This window comes from Salvelinus alpinus, chromosome 16 (assembly GCF_045679555.1).
Source record: "Salvelinus alpinus chromosome 16, SLU_Salpinus.1, whole genome shotgun sequence".
In the NCBI taxonomy this organism is placed as follows: Eukaryota; Metazoa; Chordata; class Actinopteri; order Salmoniformes; family Salmonidae; genus Salvelinus; species Salvelinus alpinus.
The window spans coordinates 37,107,875-37,122,198 of NC_092101.1; the positions used below are offsets into that span (position 1 = coordinate 37,107,875).

Below are 14,324 nucleotides of genomic sequence, written 5' to 3' on the forward strand. Positions count from 1 at the left end.
AGCTGTGTTGGTGACGTGTTAGCTGTGTTGGTGACGTGTTAGCTGTGTTGGTGTTGTGTTAGCTGTGTTGGTGTTGTGTTAGCTGTGTTGGTGTTGTGTTAGCTGTGTTGGTGTTGTGTTAGCTGTGTTGGTGCTGTGTTAGCTGTGTTGGTGCTGTGTTAGCTGTGTTGGTGTTGTGTTAGCTCTGTTGGTGCTGTGTTAGCTGTGTTGGTGCTGTGTTGGTGTTGTGTTAGCTGTGTTGGTGCTGTGTTAGCTGTGTTGGTGCTGTGTTAGCTGTGTTGGTGTTGTGTTAGCTGTGTTGGTGTCGTGTTAGCTGTGTTGGTGTCGTGTTAGCTGTGTTGGTGCTGTGTTAGCTGTGTTGGTGTTGTGTTAGCTGTGTTGGTGTTGTGTTAGCTGTGTTGGTGTTGTGTTAGCTGTGTTGGTGCTGTGTTAGCTGTGTTGGTGTTGTGTTAGCTGTGTTGGTGCTGTGTTAGCTGTGTTGGTGTTGTGTTAGCTGTGTTGGTGTTGTGTTAGCTGTGTTGGTGCTGTGTTATCTGTGTTGGTGTTGTGTTAGCTGTGTTGGTGCTTTGTTAGCTGTGGTGATGTTGTGTTAGCTGTGTTGGTGTTGTGTTAGCTGTGTTGGTGCTGTGTGAGCTGTGTTGGTGTTGTGTTAGCTGTGTTGGTGCTGTGTTGATGTTGTGTTAGCTGTGTTGGTGTTGTGTTAGCTGTGTTGGTGCTGTGTTAGCTGTGTTGGTGTTGTGTTAGCTGTGTTGGTGCTGTGTTAGCTGTGTTGGTGTTGTGTTAGCCGTGTTGGTGTTGTGTTAGCTGTGTTGGTGCTGTGTTAGCTGTGTTGATGTTGTGTTAGCTGTGTTGATGTTGTGTTAGCTGTGTTGGTGCTGTGTTAGCTGTGTTGGTGCTGTGTTAGCTGTGTTGGTGCTGTGTTAGCTGTGTTGGTGACGTGTTAGCTGTGTTGGTGACGTGTTAGCTGTGTTGGTGTTGTGTTAGCTGTGTTGGTGTAGTGTTAGCTGTGTTGTTGTGTTGGCTGTGTTGGTGTTGTGTTAGCTGTGTTGGTGTTGTGTTAGCTGTGTTGGTGTTGTGTTAGCTGTGTTGGTGTTGTGTTAGCTGTGTTGGTGCTGTGTTAGCTGTGTTGGTGCTGTGTTAGCTGTGTTGGTGTTGTGTTAGCTCTGTTGGTGCTGTGTTAGCTGTGTTGGTGCTGTGTTGGTGTTGTGTTAGCTGTGTTGGTGTTGTGTTAGCTGTGTTGGTGCTGTGTTAGCTGTGTTGGTGTTGTGTTAGCTGTGTTGGTGTCATGTTAGCTGTGTTGGTGTCGTGTTAGCTGTGTTGGTGCTGTGTTAGCTGTGTTGGTGTTGTGTTAGCTGTGTTGGTGTTGTGTTAGCTGTGTTGGTGCTGTGTTAGCTGTGTTGGTGTTGTGTTAGCTGTGTTGGTGCTGTGTTAGCTGTGTTGGTGTTGTGTTAGCTGTGTTGGTGTTGTGTTAGCTGTGTTGGTGTTGTGTTAGCTGTGTTGGTGCTGTGTGAGCTGTGTTGGTGTTGTGTTAGCCGTGTTGGTGCTGTGTTGATGTTGTGTTAGCTGTGTTGGTGCTGTGTTAGCTGTGTTGGTGCTGTGTTAGCTGTGTTGATGTTGTGTTAGCTGTGTTGGTGTTGTGTTAGCTGTGTTGGTGCTGTGTTAGCTGTGTTGGTGCTGTGTTAGCTGTGTTGGTGCTGTGTTAGCTGTGTTTGTGCTGTGTTGGTGCTGTGTTAGCTGTGTTGTTGGCTAGCTCCTCTGAACAACAGTGTCCCGATGAGAGAGCACATTTTCTATACCAGGTGATATTGCGCATCATTAGCTCATTGTTATGGGCGTTAATAAATGTCACTACAAAACAGCTTAAACAAATGCAAATGCGGCTAATTTGTTGTTATTCTGGCTGCCCTGTTTGACGTGACTTTAAGTTAGCCGTAGTTGGCTTGCTAGCAAGCAAGGCATAAGAACATTGCCAGCCAGTAGTATGGCAATAGAACATTTAGAACAAACGACTTAATGACTGGGTCGCATCTCTGGCAACCGAACCGATAGAACGAATGACCATTCGGCTTGGGTAGCAACCCTAGAGTTGTGTCGGGACTATATCTTGTGGAAGGATGAAATGGTATGAATAAATTCATCAAAATATCTATTTTTTATTAAAATATTTGAATATGTTGTTAACCCGTTGTATAATAGTGATAATTAAGTGATAATGCCCTCGAAGCCGATGTTTGGAGGATGTATTGGCACGGTTTTCCGTTTGATACACCCACAGTCTCACCGTTTGATACACTAACGAGGGCATTATCAATTGAAGGGAACGTTATTCTTCCCAATACAGTTGGTATACACTCAGTGGCCAGTTTATTAGTGGCTCCAGTGGGCACGCAATCACCGACACTGGACAATTGAGGAGTGGAAAAACATTGCCTGGTCCGACGAATCCCGGTTCCTGTTGCGTCATGCTGATGGCAGAGTCAGAATTTGTCTTAAGTCCATGGACCCATCCTGTCTGGTGTCAATGGTGTGGGGAATGTTTTCCTTCAAGCTGTTCTGGGGGGAAAGGGGGATCCGACCCGGTACTATATGGGTATACCTAATAAACTGCACACTGAGTGTATGTTTCCTATATGCCATGATTCATTATTTATTCCAATAACTGTTTGCGACCAAACTATATAAGCTGTAGGACCAACAGTATAAGAACTCATATAACCTTGGAATTAACATTTGTATAAAGGTGGAACGGCCACTTCCAGGTTCTCCTGTGGTTGGGGATCAAGTCCTTGTGACTCTGATGCTGTCCTAATATTAACACATTGTTCTCTGTCCCGTGTCCCTGACAGAGGCGTGCGTTGCGGACGGCATCGGAGAAGGTGCGTAGCCGGACGTCGTTCTCAGGCTCTGTGCAGCACCCGCCTGGTACACGGGTTAACCGCTACATTGGCCGGCTAATCGAGGCTCGTCAGACAGACTCACAGACCACCGACCTCAACTTCATCACACTCACCTACAGGAACACAGACAGGGAGCGCAGGGTATGTAGAGTACACACACACACGCACGCACGCAAGCACACACACACACACACACACACACACACACACACACACACACACACACACACACACACACACACACACACACACACACACACACACACACAGTAAAAATTTGCCTTCTCACTGTCTTTCTTTCTCAGTGTGTGGGTGGCAAAGAAGGGGAATGCTTCGTGACTCCCTTCATCTTCTCTCTCTTTCGCTCTTTCTCTCTTTCTCTCTTTCTCTCTTTCTCTCTTTCTCTCTCTCCTCTCTCTTACTCTTTATTTTTCTCTTCCTTTTCCATTCTACTCTCTCACTCTCTCCTCTCATTCTCTCTTTCTCTCTCTCTCTCCTCTCTCTTACTCTTTATTTTTCTCTTCCCTTTGCCCTCTCCTCTCCTCTCTCTCTCTTTCTCTCTCTTCTCTCTTTCTCTCCCCCCTTCCCTTCTCCTCTCTCTCTCCCACGCCTGTCATCTTTGGTTGTGGAATTTAAAGTGATCCACCCACACTCTCAGAAGGGGGTACTGCTAATGATTTGGGAGCCTCTGAGCCACATGCGCCCGTCGGATGACTTTCTCCTTCGTGTGAGTGGGAGTCTGACACAAAGACGCAGAGAAGAGAAGAACTGTGATTGTGTCTATATGTATGTGTGTGTGTATGTGTGTATGTTTGTGTGTGTGCCTGCGTGTGTTGCGTGTGTGTCTGTGTGAGTATGTGTGTGCAGGGTTGGGTAGGTTACTTTCTAAATGTAATCCGTTACAGTTACTAGTTACCGGTCCAAAACTGCAGTCAGTAACTTAACTTTTGGATGACCCAAACTCAGTAATGCTATCGGATTACTTTAAGTTACTTTTTGATTACTTTCCCATTAACAGGCAGACAAAGAGAAGAAGAAGACAAGGATACTCTATTAAACGCATTTGCTGTGTCACCATAGTGGTCTCTGACTTGTGGTCATACTCGCTCAGGTGGAACAAACTTAAACAATCTTTTTTCAATGCTGAATTGAATGTCATTGAGAAAACAGAAAGGTGTTGTAATGTATTTTTTCACAAACATTCTTTCTAAAAGTGATCCAAGAAGTAATCATCTAGAGGTCATCTAGTTTTTCAAAAGTATCTAATCTGATGACAATTTTTTTGACGGTACACACTAAAAACAAATGGTTCTATATGTTGCCAAATAAGGGTTCTTTGGCTTGTAACCATAGCGGAACCCTTTTTGGTGCTATATGGAACCTTTTCTTGAATGTACTATAAACAACCATGCTCATAAGCTTCTAAATGGACCCTGTATGGTGCTATACAGAACCTTAAGGTTCTATAAAGAACCATTAAAAAACGGTTCTGGGTTCCGCTATGATTACAACCCTTTTGGGGGCTACAGTGCCTTCAGAAAGTATTCACGCCCCTTGACTTTTTCCACATTTTGTTGTGTTACAAAGTCGGATTAAAATGGATTTAATTGTAATTTTTAGTCAATGTACACAAAATACTCTGTAATGTCAAAGTGGAAGAACATTTCCAAAGATGTATCACATTTATGGAAAATGAAAGAATTTCTGGGTAAGTCTCTAAGAGCTTTGCACACCTGGATTGTACAATATTTGCACGTTATTTTTTTATTTATTCTTCAAGCTCTGTCAAGTTGGTTGTTGTTCATTGCTAGACAGCCATTTTCAAGTCTTGCCCTGGATTTTCAAGACGATTTTTAAGTCAAAACTGTTACTAGGCCACTCAGGAACATTCAATGTCATCTTGGTAAATCATTGGTTCGAAACTACAAAACAGTACAAAACAAGAGAACACACATGGTTAATGTTCTGAAAAATATAATATATATACTGTATATTGGTCATATTGGTTATGGCTCTCGAGTGGCGCAGTAGTCTAAGGCACTGCATCTCAGTGCAAGAGGCATCACTACAGTCCCTGATCTAACTGTGATTAGAGCGATGTTGATGTTGTGCTGTGATGCCAGATTCCAGACTGCATTTGCCGATCGCCCATCATCTTCATTCTTCAGTGAGTCGATGGCTTGAATAGTCTCACTGGAAATTGAATTTGTGTGTGTGTGTGTGTGTGTGTGTGTGTGTGTGTGTGTGTGTGTGTGTGTGTGTGTGTGTGTGTGTGTGTGTGTGTGTGTGTGTGTGTGTGTGTGTGTGTGTGTGTGTGTGTGTGTGTGTGTGTGTGTGTGTGTGTGTGTGTGTGTGTGTGTGTGTGTGTGTGTGTGTGTGTGTGTGTGTGTGTGTGTTAATGAGTTCCGAGAGCCGGTCTGTTATCCAACGATTAGTTTAATAGCCCGGCTACTGTAGGTGTGAAAATCCCCCCCAACAAGCAATAGCCTCCCCCCGTGTGGTCAACTATTTTAGCACCGTTTCGCGCTGCTCTGAGACAAGCAAGACTACTTAATAAACATGTACATTTTAAAACAGATTTTTTTAATTCACCCTGCATTATAATATATAATTGTATAAAAGCCCCTTAGATATTAATTTAGAATCCTCTAATTTACTTAGATCTACTACTGTACAAGGACATTTTATGGATCTGCCAGAATTTTCATTTAGATATTCCGGTAAAGAAATGCGTATGTAGAGAGATAACTTTCTTCACCAGTTCTCTTACCATTTTGTAATATTGTGTTGTCGTGTCTTTGGCTATGCCGGATTAAGTGTTATGACATGCTATTCTATAAAATACTTTCTCCGTAATTAATATTACCTGATTGAGCTAATCATGTAAATGTGATTAACTAGAGAGGAGGGGCACCACAAAATAATATTTATAGAGCTGTTATCTTCCGAATAAACTCTTAAAGACCTAATAGTATTTTACATCAATAGCAGTCAATATTAATCGTCACCATATTTCAGTCTCATCTGAAGGTTGTAAATTCTTGGTTATCTTCACGAACCCTGGCTAACAAGTTGAATCAGCAATACAAAATTGGGTTTAATTATTTATTTACTAAATACCTAACTAAATCACACAGAATTACATATACACAGAATAGATCATACCTTGATTACAAATGATGTCATAAAGGAAAACGTCCCTAACGGGAGGAACAGATATTACAGCTTGTTACACAAAAGAAAAAGGGCTGGGTTTGAGTGAAAGAGCGGGAAGACTGAGGAACAAAGGGCGAAGCTGTGCTATCGTAAATATATATCTTATGCATTCTAAATTACTGCCCATTTGGAAAAGGAAAATGCAATAAATATTTACTCTGAGCGGCGCTTCAGTAGGTTGGTGATAGATGGAAGGCCGTGTTGCCCAACCGAGTCCTTTGTCCTTTGAAGAATGTCTCTGCTGGTAAATTGGATACGTTGTAGTAACGTCGTTGTGTAGTAGACGGGATACTCTGTCTGTCCTTCCTAACCTGCGTTTGCAGCAGCTGTTGCTAACTCAACGGCTAGGAGGTATCACTTCTGTAGTGAATACGAGTTCAAAGTTAATACCAGTCGCAACCAAAGCTCATGCTGAGGTTGGCTTAGTTCTGTAGTTATTATCTGAACCATTCTGACATAGGACCGTCGTCCTCACATCCTCGGAACAGTTGACATGGTATCTGAACCATTCTGACATAGGACCATCGTCCTCACATCCTCGGAACAGCTGACATGTTATCTGAACCATTCTGACATAGGACCATCGTCCTCACATCCTCGGAACAGCTGACATGTTATCTGAACTATTCTGACATAGGACCGTCGTCCTCACATCCTCGGAACAGCTGACATGTTATCTGAACCATTCTGACATAGGACCGTCGTCCTCACATCCTCGGAACAGCTGACATGTTATCTGAACCATTCTGACATAGGACCATCGTCCTCACATCCTCGGAACAGCTGACATGTTATCTGAACCATTCTGACATAGGACCGTCGTCCTCACATCCTCGGAACAGCTGACATGTTATCTGAACCATTCTGACATAGGACCGTCGTCCTCACATCCTCGGAACAGCTGACATGTTATCTGAACCATTCTGACATAGGACCGTCGTCCTCACATCCTCGGAACAGCTGACATGTTATCTGAACTATTCTGACATAGGACCATCGTCCTCACATCCTCGGAACAGCTGACATGTTATCTGAACCATTCTGACATAGGACCGTCGTCCTCACATCCTCGGAACAGCTGACATGTTATCTGAACCATTCTGACATAGGACCGTCGTCCTCACATCCTCGGAACAGCTGACATGTTATCTGAACCATTCTGACATAGGACCGTCGTCCTCACATCCTCGGAACAGCTGACATGTTATCTGAACCATTCTGACATAGGACCGTCGTCCTCACATCCTCGGAACAGCTGACATGTTATCTGAACCATTCTGACATAGGACCGTCGTCCTCACATCCTCGGAACAGATAGTAAAATTTTCGTCAATGGCTTATATAGTGGAGGGAGAAGGGTGTGTCTGAAAAGTTTATAACCCATGTCTCTTCACAGGGGCGGGCCACTGGTTGAGCAGAGCCCTAAACTTATGAAAACCCAAATCTCTCATTTGGAAGCTAAAATTACATTTAATCTCTTCACAAATAATTTAATATTCAAACATTTGAATTAAACAACAATTCCATATGAATCCGATACCTCTGATGTGCAGACTTTCCACAGTAGAGTTTATGTCATTCTATCATTGATGAGAATGTGCCAGATGACAACCGAACTGACATAATATACCTTAAGTACCACCGCATATGTTCACTTGGTCGGATTACCAGAATATAGTTCATTTCCCCCCAACTTCTGATGTTCCCAGAATCTCTATGTTAACCAAAGGAGCTTTCTAATTTCACATCAGTAGAGTAGGGAGAGGAAAGGGGGGGGAAGAGGTATTTATGACTGTCATAAACCTACCCCCAGGCCAACGTCATGACAGTGTGATTAGCCTACCAGTTGGTGTATTTTGCTATCACAATATTAAACACATTCAATGGCATTCAGGAAGGAAATCGCTTTAGCCGACATGTTGCGGTTCATCTGATGAAGGATTGACTCGATCTATAAGCCCAGGACGACAGTAAAACGGGCAATAAGATACACTGCAAGAAAGGGAACGCAGGACCTTGTCTTTCAAAGATAATTAGTAAAAATCCAAATAACTTCACAGATCTTCATTGTAAAGGGCTTAAACACTGTTTCCCATGCTTGTTCAATGAACCATAAACAATTAATGAACTTGCACCTGTCGAACGGTTGTTAGAACACTAACAGCTTACAGACGGTAGGCAATTAAGGTCACAGTTATGACAACTTAGGACAGTAAAGAGGCCTTTCTACTGACTCTGAAAAACAGCAAAAGAAAGATGCCCAGGGTCGCTGCTCATCTGCATGAACGTGCAAGGAGGCATGAGGACTATTGCAATGTCCGTACTGTGAGATGCCTAAGACAGCGCTACAGGGAGACAGGACGGACAGCTGATCATTCTCGCAGTGGCAGACCACGTGTAACAACACCAGCACAGGATCGGTACATCCGAACATCACACCTGCGGGACAGGTACAGGATGGCAACAACAACTGTCCGAGTTACACCAGGAACGCACAATCCCTCCATCAGTGCTCAGACTGTCCACAATAGGCTGAGAGAGGCTGGACTGAGGGCTTGTAGGCCTGTTGTAAGGCCCCCCTTTGTTCAGGGACACATTACACATTATTCCATTTCCACATGTCTGTGGAATTTGTTCAGTTTATGTCTCAGTTGTTGAATCTTGTTATGTTCATACAAATATTTACATATGTTAAGTTTGCTGAAAATAAACACAGTTGACAGTGAGAGGATGTTTATTTTTTTGCTGAGTTTATATACCCGTAGAAAACGGTTGCAGGTCGGAGGGCCATCTAACAAGTGCAGATCGGAGGGCCATAAAGCGAAACAGACCAATGAAGCACGGGTAAACGGTAGGTGTATCTGTGACCCTCTGAGGACTGGGTAGGGTAGGGGGCCCACTCCCTCCACTTCTCCCTTCCCCTGGTGCGGGTTCTGGGCCGGGAGGGATGGTAGGGTGGCTTTGGCTCTCGCCCGAGCTCGGATCCCCGCATCTCCATGAGGCCTGGGCTGCGCCCGACCGGTTCCATGCACCTTTCCCCGTTAGGCACGGCCGCATGGCGCACCCCCTTTCCCCGTTAGGCACGGCCGCATGGCGTACCCCCTTTCCCCGTTAGGCACGGCCGCATGGCGCACCCCCAATATCAAGGTGCACAAGGACCTATTTATATAATGAATGTGATTTCGGCGGGCATAAATTATTAAATATTAAAGCGTTAGACCTCTCACTAAAGGCGTCAGTCATACAAAAGTTTACTTAAAACCGAACTGGTTGGAGTTTATAAGAGTACATGGCCATAAAGGCTAGATCATTTTTCAAGCAGTTCAAACATTCATTGATGACCAGCAGGGTCAAATAATATAAACAGCGGTTATAGAGGGTGCAACCGGTCAGCACTTTAGGAGTACATGCCAGTTGGCTTTTCATAGCCCAGCATTCAGAGGTCAAGACTGCAAGTGCGTGTGCGAGGGAGAGAGAGGATCGAAACACACACAGTAACACGTGGAATATAGCAATACAGTTTAATATGCAGTGCAGATCACCTCCTATTACCCTTCTCAGAGTTTTAAGAATTGTGTTTGTTCAATTATTTTTGACATTGTGGCATTTAAAGCACGTTGAAGATAGAAGCAATAGGATTTTAAGCAATAGCCTATCCGCGTGTGGTCAACTATTTCACCGTATCGCGCTGCTCTGAGACAAGCATGGGGACTGGTCTTGATAAATCAATGAGATTTTTATTTTCACTGAATCTCCGTTTGGGTATTGGTTAGACTACAATTAGGGTGTGGAAATGTTAGGATTATTTTGCTTTTAGTACTGTAGCCTTCTCCCGACCGGTCACGTTGTACAGCGCCATATTTGTTGAGGGTTTCCTTTTTCGTTTTTCTTGGAATAGAAACACCATAATATTAATCAAATTAATTAAGCTACATTTCTTAAAATCAATCCCATATACTATGTTCTTACAGAAAAGGTTTTACATTCTCTAGTACAGCCAATATTAAAGACTGTCAAATGGTCAAGCTAGCAATAACTAGCATTAATGGCAACAATGACTGACACTTAAATAACGTGCCATAGAATTCTGCGGCAGCCTGCAAGGTGTGCTGCAGTAAGACACAACTTTTACAGGAAGAACCAATGCATATATGGCCTTGTGTTTTAAGGTAATTGCAATGCTGAAAGGTGATTGTCTCCCAGTGTCCGTTGGAAAGCAGACTGAACCAGGTTTTCCTCTAGGATTTTGTCTGTGCTTAGCTCGATTCCATAAAAAAATTAAAAAAATAAACTCCCTAGTCCTTGCCGATGACAAACACACCCATAACATGATGCAGCCACCACCAAATATAAAGAGTGGTACTGATGTGTTGTGTTGGATTGCCCCAAACATAATGCTTTGTATTCAGGACAAAAAGTTAATTTCTTATTACTTTACTGCCTTATTGCAAACAGGTGCAACAGATGCATGTTTTGGAATATTTTTTATTCTGTACAGGCTTCCTTCTTTTCACTCTGTCATGTCTGTTAGTATTGTGGAGTAACTACAATGTTGTTGAGCCATCCTCAGTTATCTTCTATCACAGCCGTTAAACTCTGTAACTGTTTTAAAATAACAATTCCTTCCTCTCCGGCAACTGAGTTAGGAAGAGCGCCTGTGTCTTTGTAGTGACTGGGTGCATTGATTCACCATCCAAAGTGTAATTAGTAACTTCACCTTGCTCGAAGGGATATTCAATGTGTTTTTTATATATTTACCAATCTACTAATAGGTGCCCTTCTTTGCGAACCATTGGAAAACCTCCCTGGTCTTTATGGTTGAATTTGGGCTTGAAATTCACTGCTCGACTGAGTGACCTTACAGATAATTGTATGTGTGGGGTAGAGAAATGGGGTAGTCATTTAAAAATCATGTGAAACACCATTCTTGCACACAGTGAGTCCATGCAACTTACGTGACTTGTTAAACATGATTTTACTCCTGAACTTATTTAGGCTTGCCATAACAAAAGGGTTGAGTACTTATTGCCTCAACACATTTCAGCTTTTCATTCTTTATTAGTTTATAAACATTTCTAATAACATATTTCTACTTAGACATTATGGGGTATTGTGTGTAGATCAGGGACACAGAATCTAAATTTTATCCATTTTTAAATTCAGGCTGTAATACAACAAAATGTGGAAAAGGTCAAGCGGTGTGAATACTTTCTGAAGGCACTTAAAGGTTCTTTATAGAACCTTTATGGAGAATGGTTCTACAAAGAATATTTTTCAATTTCAAAGATTCTTTGTAGAACCATGCAGGGATTTAATATCAGTTTAATAGCCATATTACACTAACTGAAATGACACATCACTCATGGTTGCGCAAAGAGAGCTGTGAGCAAACCACACCCCAAAATATTTTGATTAGCCGCAGCCCCTACATTTTAAATAATTTATCACTAAAGGAAATAACACATTTTTGAATTGTAAAGAACCATTAAAGGGCTCAAAGGGTTCTTTGGGTCAGTATGGTTCCACATAGACTGACTGTCCTTTGGCTACAGTGTTTACATAATTGTTACATTTGTTTAACTGCAACTCATCTTTTGCCCCACCTCTCTCTCTCTCTCTCTCTCTCGCTCTCTCGTTCTCTCTCTTTCTCTCTCTCTCTGTAGATTGCCTGACATTTAAAAGATCAATCTCAACTCTGGAATCGATGAAAAACAGTTTCAGATGTTTCTTTAATTAATTACATATCAGTAATCACTACTCTCTCTCTCTTCACCCCTCTTTCTATCTCTCTCTCTCTCTCTCTCTCTCTCTCTCCAGTATAACCAGGAGTATGATGGTAATTTCATCAGTGCAGTGATTGTCTCTCTGGCCCTCGCTGCTCTCTTTGGCCTTATCTATCTTTTGATGATACCACAGTACGTACGTAAACACACGCTCACGCGCTCGCACACATGCACGTAGGCACACACACGCACGTAGGCACACACACGCACGTAGGCACACACACGCACGTAGACACACACACACACGTAGACACACACACACACACACACACACACACACACACACACACACACACACACACACACACACACACACACACACACACACACACACACACACACACACACACACACACCAGATCCAAAGCAGTATTGGATGTTTTGGGCGTTAGGAGATGCCTTCAATACCGACCACTAGGGGCAACGGTGAGCACTATTAGCATCAAGTAGGCTCTATTGTTGCAATGTATGCCAAAATGTTGGTACTTTTTCAATACTAGAACATGAAAAAACGATTCGGTACTAGAAGTTTTGTTGCTTTCGGTACTCCTGTCAAACGTTTCTCATGTCATATACCCATTGAGAGGATCGAGTCTGTCTAGTAGTTTGTGTAGATCTTCTCAAGGGGGCAGTAGCTAGTCAGGATGTGCTTGTGCATGCAGCTGACACAACGCAAGCCACTTTTGAGAAGCAAGCGAGAGGAGAGAGAAAATGCAAACAGCATGGCTTCTTCTAACGAAAACATCATACCTCCACGCCCGCAGCTTGTTGGCAAAACTGGCTGCAGATGTGAACTATAGGCAAGACAAAAGATTTAAGTTCATTTGAACGCAGTATGGTAGTATGTGCCAGGCGCACCAGTTTGTGTCAAGAACTGCAACGCTGCTGGGTTTGTCACGCTCAACCATTTCCCGTGTGTATCAAGAATGGTCCACCACCAAAGGACATCCAGCCAACTTGACACAACTGTAAGATGTAAGATATTTTTGTGTTATTTAATGTTTTTTTTCTTCATTTAGAAAATAAATTGATTATAGAATAGAAGGTATTCTATTTGTTTTTTTGTTGTTCTACCAGTTATCAACACATTATTACAATGTTCTATGTATAAAAAAAAAGAATTCCTTTAGTTATTCTGTGACTTCAGCTAATACGCTTCTTTTGTTTGGCGTGGTATCGTTTTGGTATCGAGTATTGTTTTGGTTTTGAATATAGTTTTGGTGTCAAGTATGATGATACTAAACCTGGTATTGGTATCGAAGTCAACATGTTGGTATCGTGACAACACTAGTAGGCTCACGGCTTGCTAGAGCTCCGGCTCTGAGGGTTCAGTCCCAGTGGCACGCTGGGCTTTTAACCCTATCAAAACCTTAACCAATCAAAACCCTATCTCAACTTAACCAATCAGAATTAATGACTCAATTTAACTGTCAAAACTCAACGTTTACCCCCCCCCCCGGACAAACGTTGAATACCTTGATATCTTGTTGCACACACACATAAACACACACACAACAAACATAAACACACACACACACGCACACACACACAAAGAGACGTCTCGAAAGTAACAAGACGTTAGAGAAGTTGATAAGTCACTACGTACTTATCTCTCTCTATATCTCTCTCTCTCTCTCCCTCTCCCTCTCCCTCTCCCTCTCCCTCTCCCTCTCTCTATCTCTCTCTCTCTCTCTCTCTCTCTCTCTCTCTCTCTCTCTCTCTCTCTCTCTCTCTCTCTCTCTCTCTCTCTCTCTCTCTCTCTCTCTCTCTCTCTCTCTCTCTCTCTCTCTCTCTCTCTCTCTCTAGGGGACTGTTGGTGCTGCTGTTGCTGGTGATGTGTTTGTGCTTCCATGTGGTCTGTGTGATGTATCTTTACATCACAAGTGTTCAGGTACGGAAGTCTGCCTACCTAGTGCTAGTCTACCTATTTGGTAACCCTTTAATTGACACCCAGCGTCATACCACGTTATGACACGGTCATAACCATGTAATAATATGTCAGAACAGCTGACATAACATGTCATAACCTGTTATAATATGGTCATAGCACTGTAATGACACATATATTTAGACCATTATTTTATGGCTGGTTATGACATCTACATAAGTGTCAAAACCCACAAAACCTACCACATAAGGAAAAACATTCCATTACACCATAGCCTACGCATCAATAGTATGTTTGTTATATATAAAAAATGAAATTGACCATATTACATTATCATTGTAATTGAGCACACACTGATGTCAGACATGCACCTACCCCAGTTGCTGATGACTGGGATGAATGCAGGAGCAGATTTCAGGAACATGACAAGACACCCTCTTTTTGACTGATGACTGATTTAAAGGCATGTACGTAATAGGCCTATCTGGCTTATATGATTATGATGGTCATAAAAGCACATTTTATTTGTAGGTGTCATAA

The 14,324-nt window shown here is 42.7% G+C and overlaps 1 protein-coding gene across 1 annotated transcript in view; it reads left to right on the forward strand.

Moving 5' to 3' along the window:
* LOC139540619 (adenylate cyclase type 1-like) overlaps positions 1-14,324 on the forward strand; it is an 83,255-nt gene that overhangs the window by 53,557 nt on the left and 15,374 nt on the right. Inside the window, exons 8-10 of the mRNA XM_071344432.1 lie at positions 2,847-3,038; positions 11,931-12,028; positions 13,703-13,787. Coding sequence (XP_071200533.1) covers positions 2,847-3,038; positions 11,931-12,028; positions 13,703-13,787 — 375 coding nt within the window. The remainder of the gene's footprint in view (positions 1-2,846; positions 3,039-11,930; positions 12,029-13,702; positions 13,788-14,324) is intronic.